The sequence below is a fragment of the Chrysemys picta genome, chromosome 10 (genome assembly GCF_011386835.1).
Source record: "Chrysemys picta bellii isolate R12L10 chromosome 10, ASM1138683v2, whole genome shotgun sequence".
NCBI lineage: Eukaryota > Metazoa > Chordata > Testudines > Emydidae > Chrysemys > Chrysemys picta.
Window position 1 is genome coordinate 71,101,581 of NC_088800.1, and position 21,224 is coordinate 71,122,804.

General features: G+C 45.8%; 2 protein-coding genes across 26 annotated transcripts in view; one reads left to right on the forward strand and one right to left on the reverse strand.

The window, feature by feature from the left end:
• Positions 1-2,018: 2,018 nt before the first annotated feature.
• Positions 2,019-16,649, reverse strand: GDE1 (glycerophosphodiester phosphodiesterase 1). The gene is made up of 6 exons (XM_005307227.4): positions 16,323-16,649; positions 11,906-12,081; positions 10,960-11,065; positions 10,059-10,151; positions 7,360-7,571; positions 2,019-6,757 (listed from the first exon to the last, which is right to left on the reverse strand). The coding sequence occupies exons 1-6, from the start codon at positions 16,557-16,559 to the stop codon at positions 6,610-6,612; spliced, it is 972 nt and encodes a 323-aa protein (XP_005307284.1). The 5' UTR covers positions 16,560-16,649; the 3' UTR covers positions 2,019-6,609.
• Positions 16,650-19,439: 2,790 nt separating this feature from the next.
• The window catches only part of CCP110 (centriolar coiled-coil protein 110), a 28,614-nt gene continuing 26,829 nt past the window's right edge, over positions 19,440-21,224 (forward strand). For 8 of the 25 annotated variants that reach the window (XR_006175148.2, XR_256800.5, XR_010590855.1 and 5 more), the window contains exon 1: positions 19,543-19,734. The gene's annotated coding sequence lies outside the window, so the exon portion shown is untranslated. Of the gene's footprint in view, positions 19,791-20,130; positions 20,200-21,224 lie in introns of all 25 variants that reach the window. The other 17 variants (XM_065558938.1, XM_005307207.5, XM_065558940.1 and 14 more) reach the window with 9 other exon arrangements.

Below are 21,224 nucleotides of genomic sequence, written 5' to 3' on the forward strand. Positions count from 1 at the left end.
CTGTTTAAGAGCCGAGCTGCCCAAGCGCTACCGGCTTCGGGCAGCCCCCATGCCTCCGGACCCTGCACCACCGGAGCCCAGGAGGGGAAGTGCCCAGCCGGCGGCTGGCGTCCGGAGGCAAGGGGGCTGCCTGAAGCCCATAGCGCTCGGGCAGCTCGGCTCTTAAACAGAGCCGAAGAGTCAGGGGAGGAGCAGAGCAGCCGCGGGAGGGGAAGTGCCCGGCCGGCATTTTCCCGGACATGTTCAGCTTTTTGGCAATTCCCCCCGGACGGGGGTTTGATTGCCGAAAAGCCGGACATGTCCGGGAAAAACCGGACGTATGGTAACCCTAGTCTACCTTTGCCCTCTAGTTTTCCAACTGCTTTATTTTATTTTTATTCCAACTGTATATTTTTTCCTCCCTACCCTGTGCTTAGTTCAAGCAAAAGAAAAGGTTTTCAGCAGATGGAATGCAAGGGCTCAGATCCAAGTGGCAAAACTGGTACTAGAAGGTGTGGATCAATGAGCTGCCGAGGTAGGTAAATAGCAAATTGTAACTCTGGTGGAAAATCTTGTAACTACTACTGCTGAAAAAACATCAACATTGTCTAGGGCAGTGGTGCTCAACCAGGGGTATGTGTACTCCTGTGGGTACACACAGGTCTTCTAGGGGGTACATATATTTGCCCGGTTTTAGAACAGGCTACATAAAAACCACTAGCAAAGTCAGTACAAACTGAAATTTCATACAGACAAATACTTGCTTATACTGCTATATATAGTGAAATGTAAGTACAAGATTTATATTCCAATTGATTTTATTTTATAATTATGGTTAAAATGAGAAAGTAACCAATTTGTCAGTAATAGTGTGCTGTAACACTTGTATTTTTCTGTCTGATTTTGTAAGCAAGTAGTTTTTAAGTGAGGTTAAATTTGGGGATATGCAAAACAATCAGACTCCTGAATGGGGTACAATAGTCTGGAAAGGTTGAGAGTCACTGGTCTAGGGCACAGCAGCTCATACTCATGTCAAGTGGTCTAACTACAACTGTTTATTTGCAAAGCGCATTCAGCCCTCTTCCAACTGTCCAGAAAAGAGTTTTCTAGAACAATTGCAATTCTCACATCTGCCCCACCACAATGGAATAGGGTGTTTTTTATAATTAAAATAAAGCTGAAAGATAAAAATTCTGAGACAAGGTATGCAGCTAGTTCTGAAGTGAGGAGTAACATGTCTCCTTCCAGAACCAAATAATAGCAGCTTGTGACACAAATGCCAAATTCATTCAAGTAGATGATCTTAGTGCCCATTAGGAAAGATGCTTTTTTCTCCACCATTAACACTACAAAATTGAGTAGGCTTGCCCCATTTAAGATAACTTCACAGTAGCAAGCCTACGTATGCTTTACTTGATCAAAGTTTAAGAAGCTTTAAGGGAAAGAACTATTTTCATTCCACTGTACGTCTTGCTCATATATGGGCACAGGTCCATTTACCAAAAGATGCTCAACTCCACTCTGCCAGGGTACTGCTCTGTTAAGAGACTGTCATACAAATTAATCTGCTGTCATCAACGTCTTACCTGAAGTACAGCTTCTGTAAGAAGAATGATCTTGTCCACTACAGTAATGGCACAGATAGGCAGCGTTTCAAAATACTTCTTCAGGAGGAAAGGATCAGACAACCTAAAGTGGAGCAAGCTATATTTGGAAGATCATTGTTTATAATGGCAGAAGAAAAGACGACTAGTCTTTTTCCACTTACTGCCATTCAGCTCAATGACTTTTAATTAGAAAGTAGTGCAAGGACAGCTACCAGATGAAATAGCTCATATCAACTCACCTTACAATGATCCGATTAGTACAGATTCTTTAGTCTCAGTCTAGGAGTAGTTACTGAGGAGGCAAGTGTTACAACAGAATCCATTTAGAAGTATCTATGTGTTAGTAACTTGGACAGGGGAAAGGAAGCTTTCTGCTTAACATTAGTTTTCTACAGACCTCTGAATGAAAGACACAAGAGGACAAACTGTCTGTTACTTGAAGAGAGTATTTTATTAAAAATGGATTCAGTGCATACATGTCTATAGTGTTACCAGTCATGCTACTCTCCAGGAGATATCTTACCACTTCAGCCTTTGATTCATTGTGCAATGGCTGGTTTGAACAAGGACTGGGCTGAAGACAGGCTGGTAAGGCTGAGAAAGAGTAACTCTTGAAAATAAGCAACCTTTATCAGTTCATACACGTTCCTCAGCAGGGACCTGTGTTTTAAATCTATTCCCCTACCACAGATACAGTACACAATTAGTCACTATTTTCTGCTGCTAGAATGCCCACATATGAGTCTATCCTTCCTTTAATCCAGGGGTTCTCAAACTGGGGGTCGGGACCCCTCAGGGAGTCGCAAGGTCATTATGTGGGGGATCGCGAGCTGTCAACCTCCACCCCAAACCCCGCTTGCCTCCAGCATTTATAAATGGTGTTAAATATATTAAACAGTGTATTTAACTTATATGGGGGGGTCGTACTCAGAGGCTTGCGATGTGAAAGGGGTCGCCAGTAAAAAAGTTTGAGACCCACTGCTTTAATCAACTTGTTAGTTCCTACATTACATGCAGATTTCATTTGAGTCAACTGATGCTATAGAACTGTTTACACAATTAATTATTGGGCACAAAACACTGACTTTACCTAATTTATTGAGGTAGATTTTAACCCCTGATTGGTCATATGAGATATGCTACAGCCTATGAAGAAAGTGATTTCATCCAACAGTGACATGTAGCATATGAGTATCAGGCATCATTTAAATAAAAACAGAGTGAATTGATCAGTTGATCCTCTTAGTTTGCTATTCTAGCTTTGACAGGGAATGCTACTCAATTCCCACCACCAGAGTCTCAAGAAAGTGACTAGCCACTTGTGCAGTGCTGTATCTGAGCTGACAGGGAGGTGGAGCTCTAATGCAAGAGGGTAGCCTGCATGCTAAAGCATGCAATTACCCTTTTTATCTGAAAATACAGAGTTACACATCTATTGGTTAAAAGTTAGCATGTTCGGCTACATCCCAATGGTCACCAACAACAGCAGGTAAACAACTGGTTTTAAGTCTCTCTACTTTTAAATGACATGGAAGTGACCTTTTGTTCTGGAGGTAAGGTATAAAATTGACACTTGGTTAATTTTCACTGTGCTCTCTCTAATTTAAATCAGACCACCCTTATTTTACAGTAGTTCTATCCCCCACACATGCTTCCTTGAGGAGCTGTGCCATTCAGGACTTCTCTCCTCTAGCTACAGGTTCCACCCAGGGTACAGCTACAACAGTTTGATCATTTAGTGGTATTCATAATAAGAACAATGTTAATGTAGATCTTGATCCATTCGGAAAGGTATCAAACCCACTCTTATGGATGCTACTAATAATAGATGATGCATACCTGCCATACTATAAAACTAGCCCTGAACTATCCGACTTGTTTATTACAAGTCTAAACCACTTTGATTTTTACAGAAGTGTGAACCCAGATAAGTAGGAAGAAGCCCATGGAAACAGCAGCAAGGGCTAGGACGATACAGGCCTTGGCTGCATGTTATAGGGTCCCTAGGCTGGAACCCAGTGTAGAGGGCAGGCTTGGGTTCCCCTACCAGCCACATGGCATTGGAGCTGTCAGCTGGACAGCTGGTCCAGAAGAACTGCGATTTCTACAGAAGGGGAGGAACTTAGCGACCTGGCTGGAGGACCAAGCCACAAACTGGAAGCTGCCACTCCGAGAGCGAGAGAGGCTACAGACCGAGAGAAGACGGGTAGAAAAAGCACTAAGGAGGACGCAGCAGCTGGCAGAACTAATCCCCAGAAAGGCCACGAGCGGTGAAGGAACTCCATCACAAGTGGCCAGGCAAAGGATCGCCCCACTACAAGGCCCTGTGTGGAAGACTGTGCAACAATTGACCCAGATACAAGCAGAGGCTGAAATACTGTAGCGGACTGTAAAGGAATGCATAAGGTGTTCACCCCCATACAAGGAGAGCCATAGCAGAAAAACAGGAAGAGACAATAGAGCCACAGTATGCAGAAGCCTTTTTTACAGAGAGCGCGTGTAACCTCCCAGGCTGAACTCTAGAGTCACTACCCCTGCAGAAGGTGACTGACAAACAGCAGAGACGGATCCAGATCCCGCTGAGGCAAGTGCTGGAGAACCAACAGAGGCAGTGGGAGGCGCACTGGTACCTGCAAGACTACCTGACAGCTAGCTGAACAGCAGCTGTATTTGTTCAAACTCCTGTGGGAAGAAATTAGTAGAGGCTGCAGGGAATAAGATTGGTAGGGAGGTACCAGGGCCAGGAGCCAGCCAAAGCAGTGTTATGCCTACGGACGAAGGTGATACCTAAAAAGAGAGTACCCGGACCTGTCCAGGGACAGGAAGCCTTACTCAGAAGGCAGGAAAACAAAGCCCAAAAGAGTCCTACCTGTGTGGACAACAGGAAAAGGAGGGGCATGTTTTGCCTGGCTACAGAAGGGATGCCCATATATGAGCTATGAAGTGAAGGCTAGCCCAGGAGAAGGGGCTGGACAAAAGAAGGTCAATTGGAAGACTACTGCTAACACAAGGCAAAGAGTTTGCTTTGGGTGCTGTGAGGTTGGCCATAAGGAGGCACTACCCTCTTCAGAAAGGACAGGATAGCAAGGGGAAGTCATGGACTCCAGTGACATAGAAAACAAGGAGGGGGTGTCCGGGGACCAGAGCATGGTGGAAGCTGTCAGGATAGACACAGTGGCAATCACTATGGACCCACACACCCAGTAGGAGGTAGTAAGGAGGTAACAGATGACTGGGGTGGAGAGGGCCCACACCGACATCAGAACGAACACAGAAGCAGAGCAAGCTATGATGGGAACACAAACCCTGAGGGATCCTGTGGAGGCAAGCAAAGGAGCTGTAGGAGAAGCTAGCAGCAGCAGAGCAAGCCCTGTGAATAGCTGAAGAAGATATTGAGTTCCAAAAGAAAACGTTGCGGGAGGCCATGGAGGACCAGCATAATTTGCGTCTCCTGGTGGCGGAGGCAGAACAAGAGAGGGATGATCTGTGGGCACAGCTCAGGGAAATGCAGGGCAGGAGGCCACTACAGCCCTGTGGGTTGTAGGCTTGAGGAACAGGGTATGTGATGCCATGTCCACCCCACACAGGATTGGAAGGGGTTAAGATGGCCAGGCAGGCCAATTAACTCCCCAGGCTACACCTGCAGGAGGAGCTAAGGCGCAGGTGTTGATTAAACCAGGCCCAGCTGGATAGGAACAGGAGGGGCCTCTATAAAGCCCAGGAGCTGAGAGTAGAAGGGGCTGCAAGGAGGTAGTCTGTAGTATTTCTGTGAGGAGAAAGGTTGTAGGAAGAAGCCCAGGGAAACAGCAGCAAGGGATAGGACAGTACAGGCCTTGGCTGCACGTTATAGGGTCCCTGAGCTGGAACCCAGTGTAGCGGGCGAGCCTGGGTTCCCCTACCAGCCACCGGGTAGTGACACAGGATGTTGGAGACATCAGACAGACAGCTGGTCTGGAAGGATTGCGATTTCCCTGGAAAGAGAGGAACTTAGTGACCTGGCCGGAGGATCAAGCCACAAACCAGAAGCTGCTGCTCCGAGAGACAGATGCTGCAGGCTGAGAGAAGAAGATGGGTCGAGAGAATGCTGAGGAGGGTGCAACACCTGGCAGAACTAAGCCCCAGGATGACCAGGAGGTGGTGCCAAGAGTGGTGAGAGAACCCTGTCACGGAGCCCTCCTATCCATTTAGCTGTGCAAACAACTTAGCAGCAGCAGCAACAACAAAGAAGTGTTTCAGCTACTGCTTAGCCTCTGGCTAACAGCAGCTCCACAGCCTCTGTTTATGAAGAATGATTCAGCTACAGTATCACCAGGTGGAAGAACCTTTCTAACCTCCCTCACCCCTTTTTAAAGTCAGGTTTAAGACTGAAGTAAAAGGAGACATTCAAGTTTACCCACCAGCCATCAAGGTTTTAGTGCAGTATTTGCCCAACCCAGAAACCGCTATAGTCTTTCTCCATACTGTAAGAGTACAGAATATCCATCCTTTCCAGCCTGTAGCAGTGAAGTATATTTACTCTCTAATATTAACTGACCATATCGTATTCAAAGTTATAGTATGGGAATACACCTACCATCCGCTCTTAACATTGCGGTAGAGGTACACCACACTACTATTTGAGGAGCAGATTGTTTACTGTACAGTTTAAAATTAGGCATTCAAAAGCTGCTGATGACTTAAAAATCAAGGGTTAAATCAAGTAAAGAAACAGTTGACTTATAAGCAACCTGTCTGAACTACTAGTTACCAAATCAGTTGATCAAAACTGATCTTTTTAGACCATACAGCAATTTCCTCTGATAGCAGACGCACGCAACATTTCTCCCCAGCACTAATGCTGATTGTGGCTCAGTCTAGTAGTGTGACTGAGGGGTTTGCTGTGATTTAAGATCCAATCATACAGTACAAGCAAAAAACCCAACTTATGTATGCAGCCTCATTCTGCATCTTTGGACCCTCTGGTGCTGAACTCAGATCTGCATGAACCAGGATGGCATATTTCAGAGTCCCATACAGTGTAAGTCTAATAGTGAGGATCACAGTCCTCCACCAAGCTGTCTGTGATGTAGCTGGTCTCAAGGATGGTCTCATAGTACATTTTTTCTGTAAGTGTGTTCACTGTCCAGCCAACCACTTGAACTCCTCGTGAAGACCACTGGCTCACATACTCTCTGTAAAGAACAAAGATACTGTAAGGAGAAGACCAAGACTACCATGAACACAGGCTAAAACAAAGCTTTCCTATACAATATACATTCTCCACAGCAGGGCTAGTCAATTATTTTTTTGTCAAGGTCCAAATTTCTAGGTCCAAGTATAGTCAAGGTCCAGACTCCAGAGAAAATAATACTTCTGATTGTTATTTTAAATAAAAAGACTTCTGTGTTTGTTCAAAAGCATCTGGAGGTCTGCATTTGGCCCACGGTCTGCCTATTGACTACCTGCTCCGCATTCCACCTTTCTACAATATCCCTTTACAAACAGGCAACAGCAACAAATTTCCCTCCTTTGTTTTAACTTAAGGTGTAGCACTGGGGGTAAAAATATGAATGGGAAGAACAGATGATATAAATATGAAAACATAAATTGCATACATTATTGAATAAGAGACCTGTTTAAAACAACATACAGTACACTCACTAGAGATTCTGGTGTTCGTGTACATCATAATCTTCTAAATCATGGTCCCACCTTACCTCTTCCTCCCTATTTTATTACATGAGTACCTCTGGATACATTAACTCCTCCTGAAAATTTATGCTTTAACACTTACTGTGAAATGTAATTTTTCTGCATGAGGAAAGCTGAAACCCCACACAGGTACCACAAGAAGTTGTGCAGGCTCCAGTCCATAATGATGTCCATCATCATATACCCATAGTGCTTCCAAAAGCAATCAAAACGAGGCTTCCCATCTCCAAAATGACTAAGGCTCCAGGGCCTGTGTGTTAATGCTGTAACAACATTCCTATCAGATTTCCTCATCTGGAAGACCAAGATGCGAAAGTTGTACTTAGCAGATGATGCCAAAATGCCAGGGCTACACTCTAGATTAGACGGACTTGCAAACAGGAACATTTGAAGATGGAGGAATGAGAGGCACTAGTTTGTGAATTTGCAGTTCTAGCAGAGTTTTTTCCTCCAAGATGATGATTAACCTGGTTTTGAAACTATTTATTGTATTGTTTCCCTTGGTAATCCCTTTATTGAATAAGTGACACTTATGTTAAGGCTTGAATCCTGCATTGCTTGTGCACACAAGACTCCCATTTAAGTCAATGGGAGTTATGGGTGTGCAAGGAAGGTAAGGTAGGGTCCTTAGTCTCAAACTCTGGCTTGCTAGAAGTTAATGTACACTTGTCAGTATCAGCAAGTCAACCAACTTCAGTCTCTGTATAAATACAGCTTAGCGTGCTGTTTAGGAGGCTAGAGTTTACTTCATCTAGACCAGTTTGTAAATTCTCTAAAGGCTGTTTGACCCAGTATGTTCTCACTGACTAAGCTGTGCTTAATTTAAACAGACTGAACTGTATTGAAAACCATTTCAGCAAATGCCAATTTAACAGTAGCAAATACAAAGTTTCAAAGAGCAGTTTCTGAAACCTAGTGTCTTCAACTTTTGTAATAACTAAGACCTACAGATTGCCACATAATTCTAACTGGTCTGTATTGTATCATTTATTTATTTTATTATACACACAGATGAAATGCAAAGCCTTAATAAATAATTTTATCTTAATATCACAAATTAATGGAAAGGGCTTTAATATTTCAAATTTGCCAGTGCGTTTATATTAATGCAGTTTCGTCTACACTGGGGGGGTGGGGGGGGAGGGGAAACCAATCTAAGATACGCAACTTCAGCTACGAGAATAGCGTAGCTGAAGTCAACGCATCTTAGATCGACTTACCTCCCATCCTCACGGCGCGAGATCAATGGGCCGCGGCTCCCCCATCAACTTCGCTTCCGCCTCTCGCCCTGGTGGCGTTCCGGAGTCGACGGGAAGCGCGTTCGGGGATCGATTTATCATGTCTAGACAAGACGCGATAAATCGATCCCCAATAGCTCGATTGCTACCCCCCGATCCAGCAGGTAGTGTGGACGTACCCTTAGTAAAGAGCCTGTTTCAGGTAATAACTTGTGATGTCACCAACAGTTATGGAGCAATCCTGCAACCCTAAACTGAGGCCTCACAAGTAAACAGAGGAAACTGAGTTTCAGCTATTTAACTTGAGGCTCTGCTCTTGATTGCTATTAAGTAGCATAAGCCCAACATTGATGTTGTTTTATAAGACCCAAGAGAAGTGTTTTCATGCTATTTAAATAAAAAATGAAATGCATGTTTAGAACTGGACATTCCCTTGCAGGGCTTACATCCCAAACATTTCAGTATCCTGCTGTGCAGGAGTTAGTGTGTGAACAAATCTATCTTCACTAGCCAAGCTTAATGAAGCATGCAAAATAACAAACAGCATAAATGGAAAATGATGAGTTAGAATTAACTATTTTTAACTCTAATAAGGTAGTAATACAAATAGAAAGTTACTAAAATCTTAATAAAAAAAAAAAAAAAAAAAAGAGACTGACCCTCATTCTTCACACAGGTCCCCATTGTTACCAATCTCTTAGCCAGGGACTTAAGCATCAGTGCAGGCATGTTTAATTTCAGCTCCACCCCATCCTGTTGCAAAGCAAGCAGTAAAATGAAATTAACAAAACACAAAGCAGTACTAGTATCTTGCTTCAAGTGTGTTGTTAATTTCACTTTACCACTGAGCTTGAATAGAGGGGGCAGTAAAACAACAAAGGATTGGGAAGGGGAAGTAGCTGAGAAAACGAGACAAGAGGGAGGAGAGAAGAGATAGCAAAGGAAGAAGCAAGGAAAGTAGGAAAAGATGAAACAAAAGGGACTCAAAGGAGGAGGACAAAACTAGAGAAACAAATTCAGGAATGCCTGTGATTCTGTAAGGTGAGAAGGGAAGGGAAATAGACAGCTGAGCAAGAGAACCATGCACATGGAGGAAGGGGTTGACAAATAATGGGAATTAGGAGACCATTTATTTGAATGTATTCTAAACTTCCATAATAATCTGACACGGGTGTAATGTGTTAATAGATACCTTGGCACCTCAGTGTCAATGTCACTTAGTGTCAATTTTAAGCTAATGAACCTTTATCAGTGTAATTCTGGGGGGTAGAGGGGGGTGTTATTCAAGATTTATCTAATCTGTATGGAAGGGTCTGACAAGGTTGCAATGGTGAGTGGGGGTATATGAGGATTGAGAGTCGAATACCCCAGTCCTCTTCTCATTTCGACACCTACTTTTACATGTGTTCTTAATTACTTAAGAATGATCCCCATGTACTCTGGAGTTACACTTCTCCACAAGAGTATACTCATCATATTACAGTGATTGTGACGTGGTGTACATAAAACTAAAAAATCAAAATAAGCCTTTAGGAAGTTTTACCTTATAGACGATCTCTGGTAGGAAAGAGCAGACAATGCTACTGTTGTACAAACGAGGATATTCCAGATAGAGGAGTTTTAGGGCATCAACTGCCTGTCAAAGAAAGATAAATACACAGAATGTACGTTGTAGTCATAGGTAAAATTTAAAGAGTTCATTAGGATACAGAAAGACCTCACTTTAGTGGGTTTTTTTTCTTGGGGGGTTGGAATTAGAAAGGGGAAGGAGGAAAGCAGCATTTAAATTTGTCTACAGCTCAAGGGCTGTAGACGTTGTTTGTTATGCAACATTCATAGATTGCAGCATAAAAGGATGTACAGTATTTCTCATACTGTGCATGCCTCATGCAGAATGCTTTCAATAACCAGGAAGTGCACTAGGAGCTAAGAGATACATAACCCCTGACGAGGTCTATTGCTATAAAACATTTGCAGCATTAACTGTGGTTTGGTTTTGAAAGAAAACATTTTTCTATATATCACGTCAGAGAAAAACTATACAGTTTGCTTGTTCATAAACCATTACCTACCAAAAGTACCCCATGTCATGGTGCTAACAACTACAGACAAGCAGGATAACCCATCACGATTTCTCTTCTTCCACACAAATAGGTGGCAGGGAGGACCCAGTTATTCATTCACTTAGATTCAGTCCATGCTTGTGACATTACCAGAGCCCAACATGTCAGTGAGCCACATTCTAATTATAGTTGTCAGCGTCTTTGTGCAATGGAATGGAAAGAATGAAGCATGAAAAAGTTGTCTGTTTTATAAAACTAAACTTTACTTTCTGCAAAAACAGGCCCAAGACCTCTCTCACTGAAGTTCATGGGAGTAGTGCTAGAGACTTCAATGGGAGCAATCCAATGAAATGGTGAGAGAAGCACTCTTAGCAAGAATACCTGATTTGCATGGCCTTTGACATCGAAGTAGATTATGAGGTTATAATGCATACATTCCATAACGGCTTCTTTCAAAGTTGGTACTTTTTCACCCCGGAAATCTCTCCTACAGAAAGGTATAAAGAGTTCAGTGGAATGCATCCAATCCAGGAAAACTCCAAGAACAAAGAGGAAGGAAGGATTCCATTTGAACTGTGCCAAGGTGTAGAGTATATTAAATTAAAAACACCAAATGTATAAACTAATGGAGATCCCTCTTAAAAAAAAAAAAAAATAGATCATTTACAGTAACATTTTAGGAGACTTATTCTTGTAAATATTCCAGCAAGTGTATATATTTATTTGCCTACATATTGTGAGATTGGAGATAATTAAAGCCCGATGTCAAGATCAAAGCTCTTATCTGAGACCTTCTTAGAACTCCAAGTAATGCCTTTCCAACAGTATAACCCTTATGTTTTAGATAAAATGAGTCATCCCACCATTCATACAAAGATACACATGATCATTTAAATAAACTAATCTAATTAAGAGATGTGTCAATAAAATTCACTTTAGAAATAGCTACCCCAGCAAGCTTTGAAAAGTAGCAATAGTCCCAACATATGAAGTGTTTTTCAGACCAAACCCTGTCCTAAAAAGTGTTTGGTCAAGATTAAGTTGAGGTTAACGCTGCTTATGCATTAGATGTTGGAGAATCTCATCCTTAAAATCAAAATCACTCAGTTCTGCTTCGTGGTTCCCACTCCAAAAAGGGTTAAGGAGACAGATTCTGATCTGCCTCCAACACAGAACAAGGGGCAACACATGCATGTTGGAAAGTTTTAAGGGGTTTTTAAGTCACGGATGCTTCAAAATCAATTTTATTTATGATGGATGTTTTGGTACTGTAGAAACATTTTCAAAAATGAGTAGAAGTATTAGTAGACTGTTGCTGATCATTTACCATAGTCTATGTTTTGCAGCTGGATTAAGCTTCCTAATTTCTTCAAACGTAAAATCACGTAAACTCCCAGACCCATCAGTTGTCCTTTCTACTGTATCATCATGCATTAGAATGGGAATGCCATCTGCAGTGAATTCAAGGTCCAGCTCCACGCCTGTGGCTCCATTCTCAGCTGCCTTTAAAACAAAAAAGAAAGACAAAAACTTTTTAAATATAAAGATGGGTGCTACAATGCTTACTTTGTATTCTAATACAGTTGCCAGGCTACTAATATTCTCTAAGATTTGTCAGCCCACAGAACACAGTGGGCTTTAGCTAAATTCTTATGAGTCCTGTATTTATAGATCTAATATGAAGATTGTCCTATACTCCAAATGGTAAATTGCTGTGCAAAAGTACACGTGAAGGGAAGGAACTCAACTCTATCTCTACTCCACAGCCAGCGGGTGATGTCCTGGTTACCCATGGCCTAGCCCCAGTAAATAAATTAGATAGATTTATCCTATCAGGATAAATTAGTCAGGGCAATGGATCTTAATTGGGAAGCAGTCCAGACTTGTGGGAATTTGGCTGAGTTAAGGTGGAAACCAGTTATCTTGGGCCAAGTAACTAAGACATGTAATGGAAGAGACTTTGGCAGTTTACTTTTCCGCCATGCATGACATGGGGCTATTGTTATTAACAGCACAGGAAAAGGATCCCTCACTGTGGCTTTTTTTCTCCCCTGAAAAAAAATTCCTAGTCCATCAAATACCAGGTATTTTAAATATAGACTTCATACAATATTTCTCTCTCTGGTGATATAGACTGAATTAATCCCTTTATCTATTGTAAAATTAAAGTGGAAGAAACTCCCATTCTCCCTCCTTGGGAGGAAAAAAACAACTTTGTGAACAAGCTTTATAGCAGCTGGTAATTTTTACTTGAATTTGAAATAAATTACATAATCTCAGTTTCAAGATAGTGGTGGCAAGGGCATTCTGATTTACATGAAAACAAAGACAAATGTAACATTCCCTGGTTCCCACTTGATTTTATGAAAACAAGAGAATAAAAGTGAGAGTCTAACACAGTAGTCCAAAACAGAAAGAATGGAGACTTCAGATAATCATATCTGCAAAAAAATTATTTTAATTTGAGACAAGATCAAAACTAGAAAACCAGGACACTGTTTTCAAGATGGACTACTAGATTACAAGTTTTAGCTGCCTGCGGGTAAGTGATCGGAATTTGTACCCTTCTCCACCATACAGGGAGATAGTGGGATCAGTTTCCATTGTACACTTGCAAGTTCATAAAATCAGAGAGCTACCTTGATCTTAATGTTAACTGTACACATACAACTTTTATACAACAGCCACCAAGGAGACGAGGCAAGATTATGATTAAGCAGGAAGATGGTCCACAAGATGAAAAGTTTGAATACCCTTGATCTAGAATGATCCTGTTTTATCTCTGTTTTATAGTACTTGCCCAATCTTAGGACAGCCCTTAAAGAGTCAGAGAATGACTAGCCCAAGACACCCTAAGACTGAATTTTACAATACAGAGGATGGAATGCATGCATAGTTGTCACTCGACTAGTCCATCTTCCCTTCTTTTGCTCATCCCTTCTCTTCCCCATTCCCAGAAAGATATGCCTTTTGTACACATCTCCAGTTTTCAGCACTTAAATGTTGCTGGGCTTATATTTACAGGACATGGTAGCTCAGTCACAGAGATGTTTTGAGATATTTAGCAAGAAGAGTTTGACTACTGACATTTCCAGTATTTCCTTCCCTTTATCTCCCTGGGGAGAAGTGTAGCCTGAGTAGCTGAACAACACTGACGTTAGAATAGTAAACAGCATCTACCGTGTAATTTCCAAATTCATTCTGTCGTGTACCAAGTTGCTCCAGATTGTCTTGGGCAACAGATGGTTACTATATTTACACTTAATGAGTCACAAGTATGTGTATAATAACTCCCCTGTTGTCTCGGTTTCATTTTAGCTGCTCTACTTAATCCCTATGGTTTGTTGATTAGTTTGCACTAATCACTCCCATCTGTAAAGCTTGTAGTCTTATTTGTTTATCACACCTTTAACTGCCATTTTTCACTTGATTCCAGGCAACAATTTGTTTATGGTTTTTAAAAATGGATAACAGTAAGTGCTGAAATGTTGGTTGTTGTGGAATTTAACTGCTATGATTTGATTTCTGGTGATGTGTACTCCCTGCAGATATTCCTATAAATAAAATTTACTATTAAAAATTTAAAACAAAAATATAGTCAGTCATACAGTATAAGGCCAGAAGGAACCACTATATCATCTAGTCTGACCACCTGTATATCACAGGCCACCAGCAGCACCCACGCATGAAATCCAGCAATGGAAATGAGACCAAGTAAATGAGACCCACAGGAGATTAAACTATTCTGTGCCCTAGGCTGAGAATAGGAGGGACTGAGGTGCATCAGTGCTTGAGGCCACTGCAGTGGCACAGAAATGATTAAATAAAGTATACCCAGATAATCTCAGCAAGTGACCACATGTTGCAGAGGAAAGCAAAAACACCGCAAGGTCACTGCAGATTTGACCTGGTGGAAAATTCCTTCCTAATCCCACATATGCCCATCAATTAGACCTGGGGCATCTGAGCAAGAACCAGCCAGCTATGCAGCTGAAAGAGACAGAATACTCAGTGCCAGGTCAGAGCCCTGGCCCATCCTGCCCAGTGTCCCATCTCCAGCTGTGTCCATCCCTGATGCTTCAGAAGGAGGAGATAAATCTCCCAGAATACACTGGGAGGGAAAAATCTCATCCTCACCCCTGGGGGGTTGCTGGCTGAAACCCCAAAGCATGAGTTTTAGGAACATCAGATGTGCCCACCACCACCACTTTCCTCCCTTTCATAATTTGATAAGTGAAGGTATTCTATACCAAACAGGTTAATAAATTTTATAAAATTACCATTTAAATTGTTGACAACTCTTTGTTAGAATGTTTTGTCACATCCAATTCAAAATAAAAGTTGAATTATTCTGTTCGCTACTATGCCAAACTCATTTAAAAGCAAAAAGAGTAATACAAAGTATTTACCACATACCTATTTCTGCTGCTCATAGCTTTCTCAAAGAACAGCAAAGTGAAAACAGACCACTCTTTCAGTTTCTGTTATTCAGACCTCTGAGGGAGGCAGTGAAACGACAGGAATTTGGTCCAGTTTAATTTGCTGCTGCTTTGAAAGCAGAGGATGGAAGTAGAACTATTTATTCCAAATACGACCCAAAATTGGAGTTTGTGGGAGTAGCAGAAAGCCTGCCCCAGTACCATCCTGGCAGCAGCTGGGATAGCCCTGCATCTGTTAATGTCATATTGTCCATAATTGTCTGTCTCTCCCCACCACTGACTATTTCAAGTTGGGAGGCACCTCCAGCTGAGAGGACCCCTAGAACAGTGTTTCCCAAAGGGTGGGTCATGAGTTGCGGAAAAGTTCCAGATGGGTCACAGGGACCTAGGCAAACATACACTTCTCCCAGCCCAGTACGAAGGTGAGGAAAGATTGCAGAATAAGCCCATTATGCACTCACCCCATAATGGGGGCTCCTGTCATGCAACACTGGGCCCAGCTCCCCACTCTGGGCATTGCAACCTGGTACACGGAGTGGCAGTGCCACTCCTGTTTGGCTGACTGCCCTGCCAAATACGAGGGGCACTAGGCCACAATGCCACTCACTCAAATTTGATTCACTGCTCCTCCTGAATGGTGCTGTGACTCCATGTGCCAGGTCACCAAGCCAGGGAGCAGGGCCCAGCCCCATGGGACAAAAACTGCCACCACTTCACTCTCCAACCTCCCCCCCTTCCCAGGGCCTCCCCCCAACCAGGCTGGGATTGGGGTTGCAGTGCCAGGGTAGAGGGTACATGTACGTATGGGTGGGTGGCAAAATGCAGCTGGGGGGGGGGGGTGGCGTTAGTAAAGAGCTTGGGAACCATGGCCCTGGCAGGTAGGTACAGCTCTAGGAGGAAAGGGGAGGGGGGCAGGAAAGCCAAGGATAGAGGAAAAGTAGATGGTCCAGGGGGTGAAGAACAGTAACCCTTAGCACCCAAAAGGACGGGGCTCCGGTGGGTCCCAGAGATTAAGGCAGAGGCATCAGGGTCAGTTGGGTGTGCCTGGTGACTCCTGGAAGGGGTGGGCTCTCCCAAAGGTCGGGGTCCCCACGGAGCAATACCTCTGGGGGTGGGGATCACTCCTGGGGGCAGGCAGTGTGGGGTGCACCAGGCTCAGTAAGGAGGAGGTGGGGGTGTACTAGCAGGGGGAGGGGCTCGAGGGGGCATCCCAGAGGTCCCTGGGGAAGGGCAGCCCCGGGAGAGTGGGGGTCCCAAAGGCCCGCGAGGGGACTTGGGGGGGGGGGGGGTTCCCCGGTGGCTGACCTGTCTGATGGCCGCCAGCGTGTTCTCGGGCGCGTCGTGCCCGCCGCCGCGGTGGGCGATGCGGGCGGCGGAGCCGCGGGGCTGCACAATGTGCTGGGCCCGCTGCAGGGAGACCGGCTCCAGGCTGAAGAGCCGCAGCGCCAGGTAGAGGCCGCCCGTGAGCAGGCAGGAGAACATCGGGCTGCGGCTCAGCACCAACAGCGCCCCCAGCAGCGTCGTGAAGGCGCCCAGCAGCATTGCGCCGGGGGGGGGGGGGTAATGGGGAAACCCCCCCACTAGCTGCCCTGCCGGGCCAGGGCCTGTACACCGTGATCACACAATGACCCTCACTGATACCCAACAGCCAATCAGCAGTTGGCAGTCGATTTCCAACCACCAATCAACCTCCAACGAATCTCTGCCGTCAGCCAGTCAACAACAGCCACTGACAATCGCCAACCAATCACCATCCAGCGCTCGCTACGCCTATATCCGTCAGCCAATCCTCAAGCACGGTCTGACAGAATCTGAGGGAGCGACTTTGCCCTGCCTAGTGGCTGCTTGTCTGGTCGCGCCAGCGCTGGCAGCGCGTGAGTCTGCGCAGACTCTCTGGGAAGTGCCTAGAGCGGGATGTTCAAAGGTGCATCTTGCAGCCAACTCCTTATGTTATAAACAATAAGTCAAGCATGCAAAAAGAAAATACCAGAACAGCTTCAAATCGTGATTAAAAAATGCACTTTGGGTTCTTTTTGTCTTCTGTTTCCTGTATCTGTAGGGGGGCACCCTGTTCATGTTTCCAAGCTTTCCTCTGCAATTGTGAGGGCTAGAAACTTACTTTTTATACTCAAAAACGGAGATTATCATACAATCATTTGACTCCCGCAGGTGTGGCTTTAAGAGAAACAACAAACTTGAGAGGTGGAATAATTCCTATTTGAAAATCTACCCTTTGTTGCCATAGAGCATGGAGAGAGTCATGATAAAATTCCATTTAATTAGCCAGCTATGTATGTCTTGCTGTTATTCTCAGGGTTTGGCCATCAATTTAGTTTATTCTAGGCTAAATATATTGTGGCTGGTACTACTTGGACTTTGTAACTTTGGCAATGCCAGTGCCTATAATAATTCTGCATTTGGTAATTAGGGTGATGGAAGTGTTTTGCAGTGATGCTGCAGACAATGGTACAGTTTTTCTCGGATTATAACTGATTTTGTCATGAGTTTTCATCTTCTCCTGCATCAACAAATGTTGGGAATAGCTCAGGTATTAGTTCAAGTAATGCCTGGCTCACTGACGCCACAACGTAATCAGCCTAGAGTTGGTCATAATGCTGGCTGTATCCTGAGAAAACTAGCCGGACACATATAGGACTGAAATAATTTATAATGATTAATTAAGTGGCTCAGAAAAGTATTTAAAGATCTTTTTATAAGTTCTGTATTATTTAAAGATTTAAAAAAGCAGCCCTGGAGGATTTAAAGTGGTAATTGATGTAAGGATCTTGCTACTAATGATAACTATTAGCCTCTTTGCTTCCCCCCCCACCCCGAAACTAAATGTTTCTACAAACCTAAACAGCCTGAGCTAGAGCAGCAGCTGTGTCTTTTTCAAACCCATCTGCCCTGCCTCATGCCGGCTTGCTAAACACTTTAGCAGCTGGTTGTACCTAGGGCTGCAGAACAGACAGAAGTGATGCCATTTTAGAGAAAGTCTGAGGGCTTGATGACTTGTGTGAAAGCATAAAGCTGGAGTGTGAGTGATGCCTCTGTCTGAAGGCTTCATTGACATGTTATCACCCTGACTATCAAAATATCATCACCTCTCAAATGCAGTGTGGTGACACCCCACTAGAACATTACTGTGATGCTGTGAAAGACGGTGATGATTTCAGGGCCCTTGAAGTGTTATTAGGACCTGTGCACAGATTCCACTGAAAATCAGCCCAGGGGTGCTGGAACAATTTGTATACTGTAAGGTTACCATATTTAAAAAATAAAAAAAAAGGACACTCCACGGGCCCTAGCCCCGCCCCGACCCCACCCCCGACCCCACCCAACTCCGCCCTTTCCCCGCCCCTTCCCCAAAGTCCCCGCCCTTACTCCCCCTCCTCCCTCCCAGCCACGCGAAAAGGGCTGCCTGAGCGCTACCGGCTTTACGGTTTGCCGGGCAGCCTCCAGACCCTGCACCCCCGGCTGGCGCTTCCCCAGCGCAGCTGGAGCCCGGGAGGGGAAGCGCCCAGCCGGGGGTGCAGGGTCTGGAGGCTGCCCGGCAAACCATGAAGCCGGTAGCACTCGGGCTTCGGGCAGTCCCTATGCCTCCGGACCCTGCGCCCCCAGCCGGGCACTTCTCCTCCCCGGCTCCAGCTGCTCTGCTCCTCCCTGGACTCAGACTTCGGCTCTGTTTAAGAGCCAAGCTGCCCGAGCCAGTGCTACCGGCTTCGGGCAGCCCCCGTGCCTCCGTACCCCAGCCGCCGGCTGGGCACTTCTCCTCCCTGGCTCCAGCTGCTCTGCTCCGGCGGCGCAGGGTCCGGAGGCACGGGGGCTGCCCGAAGCCGGTAGTGCTGGCTCGGGCAGCTTGGCTCTTAAACAGAGCCGAAGTCTGAGTCCGGGGAGGAGCAGAGCGGCCACGGGAGAGGAAGTGCCCGGCCGGTATTTTTCCCGGACACGTTCGGCTTTTTGGCAATTACCCCCGGACGGGGGTTTGATTGCCGAAAAGCCGGACATGTCCGGGAAAAACCGGACGTATGGTAACCCTAGTATAGTGGGGGTGCTGAGAACCATTGACCCAAACTGCAAACCCTATATATGATGGAACTTCAAGCCAGGTGGTGCGGTGGCATGCCCCACACCCCTAGTTCCAGCAACAATGAATCAGGGTGATTCTGGGAATAACAGCAAGGGAAGCAAAACCAACAAGGAGTCTGGTGGCACCTTAAAGACTAACAGATTTATTTGGGCATAAGCTTTCGTGGGTAAAAACCTCCCTTCATACACCTGACATAAAATAGAAGTCACCTTCACATTTAAGTGGGAAGCGCAGTATAGCCTCCACCCCACCCCAAACTACAGATCCTTGCAGGCAATACTCCATATTGAGGCAAGCAGCCTAGGGCCCAACAAAACTACCATTCCCAGCATGCAACCCTCTGCGTCAAATTGCGTGAGGAAGTGGGCGCGGGGAAGCATTGCATGCTGGGATTTGTAGTATCCGTCTCGGGTCACTCAGCTGAACAGCTCGGTTAGTCACCTCCACCCGGAAGCTCTGGCAGGGTGGTGGGAAGGCTGGGGAGAGGGGCGGAGTGCGGCGAGGTTTGCGGTTGCCAGGAGCCCGCTGCTCTCTGGCGGGGAGCGCCGCAGCGCGCTCTGTGCAGGGAATCTGGGTGAGCGGGTCCCGCCAGCAACGTATCCACGCTCCTTGGGGGCCTCGTAGCAGGTACCAGGCTATGGGCAGAGCCTGTTCTGACGGGGGGTCGGGGACACCTTTCCGAGGTGTGTGCCGGGGCCCTGCGGCTGAGGGGTGCGACTGATTCTGGGCCTCCTCGGTCCTCCCCCAACCTGAACCTGAGGGGCCGCCACCTCCGTAAGGGGGACCTGCCAGAATGGGGGAGGGGCAGCCCGAGTGGGGGAGTGGGTTTGCGCGGGGGATCCAGGGCCGGCTTTAGGCCAATTCCACCAATTCCCCCGAATCGGGCCCGGTGCCTAAGAGGGCCCCGCGCCGAGTGGCAGGGCCGCCCAGAGTGGGGGGCAAGTGGCAGAGAATCCCTTCCCTGGCTAGAGGCGCCTTTTTAATTTTTACTCACCCGACGGCGCTCTGTGTCTTTGGCGGCAGGTCCTTCAGTGCCACCGAAGACCCGTAGCGAGTGAAGGACCCGCCGCCAAAGACTAGGAGCGCGGCCCAGTGAGTACAAGCCCCATGTGTTTTTTTTTATGTTTTTTTTTGTTTTGTTTTTTTAAGTCAACCCTGCCGGGGCCCCGTCAAAACTATTTGAATTGGGCCCTGCACTTCCTAAAGCCGGCCCTGGGGGGATTGTCACCCCTGGTTTAAAATGCTGTAGCTTTATGCGGTGGGGGGGGGGCCTCTGCCCCCAGGGGTCATGGCCTGACAGCTCCGCTTGTAGCGCCGGCGCGGGTGGGGCGCTGCTGCCTCCGCACCCCGAGGAGGAGGCGAAAACTGACGCGGTTCTCTCCCCACCTCAGCCGCTGAATGCTGCCCCCTTGTGTGACTTGGTGTCAGAGCTGGTTATGTGCTCGGCGCTGTATAAGATGAGTCCCAGTCCCATGGAGTTTGCTTTCTAAAAGACAGCTGTAGCTGAGATAAAGTTCAGTGGGAAAGTTTTAGTTGAGGAGGGGGTGAGTGTTGTTCTGTTGGGGGTGGGTGGAGAAGGCATTTGACTAGGGTGACCAGATGTCCCGATTTTATAGGGACAGTCCCAGTATTTGGGACTTTTTCTTATATAGGCTCCTATTACACCTCCTCCCCCCCCCCCCCACCCCACCCCTCTCCCCACACACACACACCCTGTCCCGATTTTTCACACTTGCTGTCTGGTCGCCCTACATTTTACTCATGTGGGTTAGTGCTGGTGGACTTCCCAGAAAGAGCAATTCTTTTAGGAGGCATTTGGATGAAGAGGGGATAGGGTGACCAGATGTCCCGATTTTATAGGGACAGTCCCGATTTTTGGGTCTTTTTCTTACATAGGCTCCTATTACCCCCCACCCCATCCTGATTTTTCAGGACATCCTGCTGTCTGGTCACCCTAAGAGGGGATAGGGGCTGTGAGGAAATTAGGAGGCAGTTTGAAACTTAAGGGAGGGGCATCTTGGAAGAAGGCAGGAACGAGAGGGAGAAAAATACTAAGGCATGCTAGTCCTGCCTCCCCTTTTGAGTTTCTGGTTGGCTGTGAATTTTTAATCTGGATG

Coding starts and splice junctions, on each gene's coding strand:
- GDE1 (XM_005307227.4), bottom strand. CDS start 16,559: ATGCTGCTGGGCGCCTTCACGACGCTGCTGGGGGCGCTGTTGGTGCTG. Junction 12,082..16,322: donor CGCTGGCGGCCATCAGACAG/GTCAGCCACCGG, acceptor TTTGTTTTAAAG/GCAGCTGAGAATGGAGCCAC. Junction 6,758..7,359: donor CAGAAAAATTACATTTCACA/GTAAGTGTTAAA, acceptor TGTTCTTTACAG/AGAGTATGTGAGCCAGTGGT.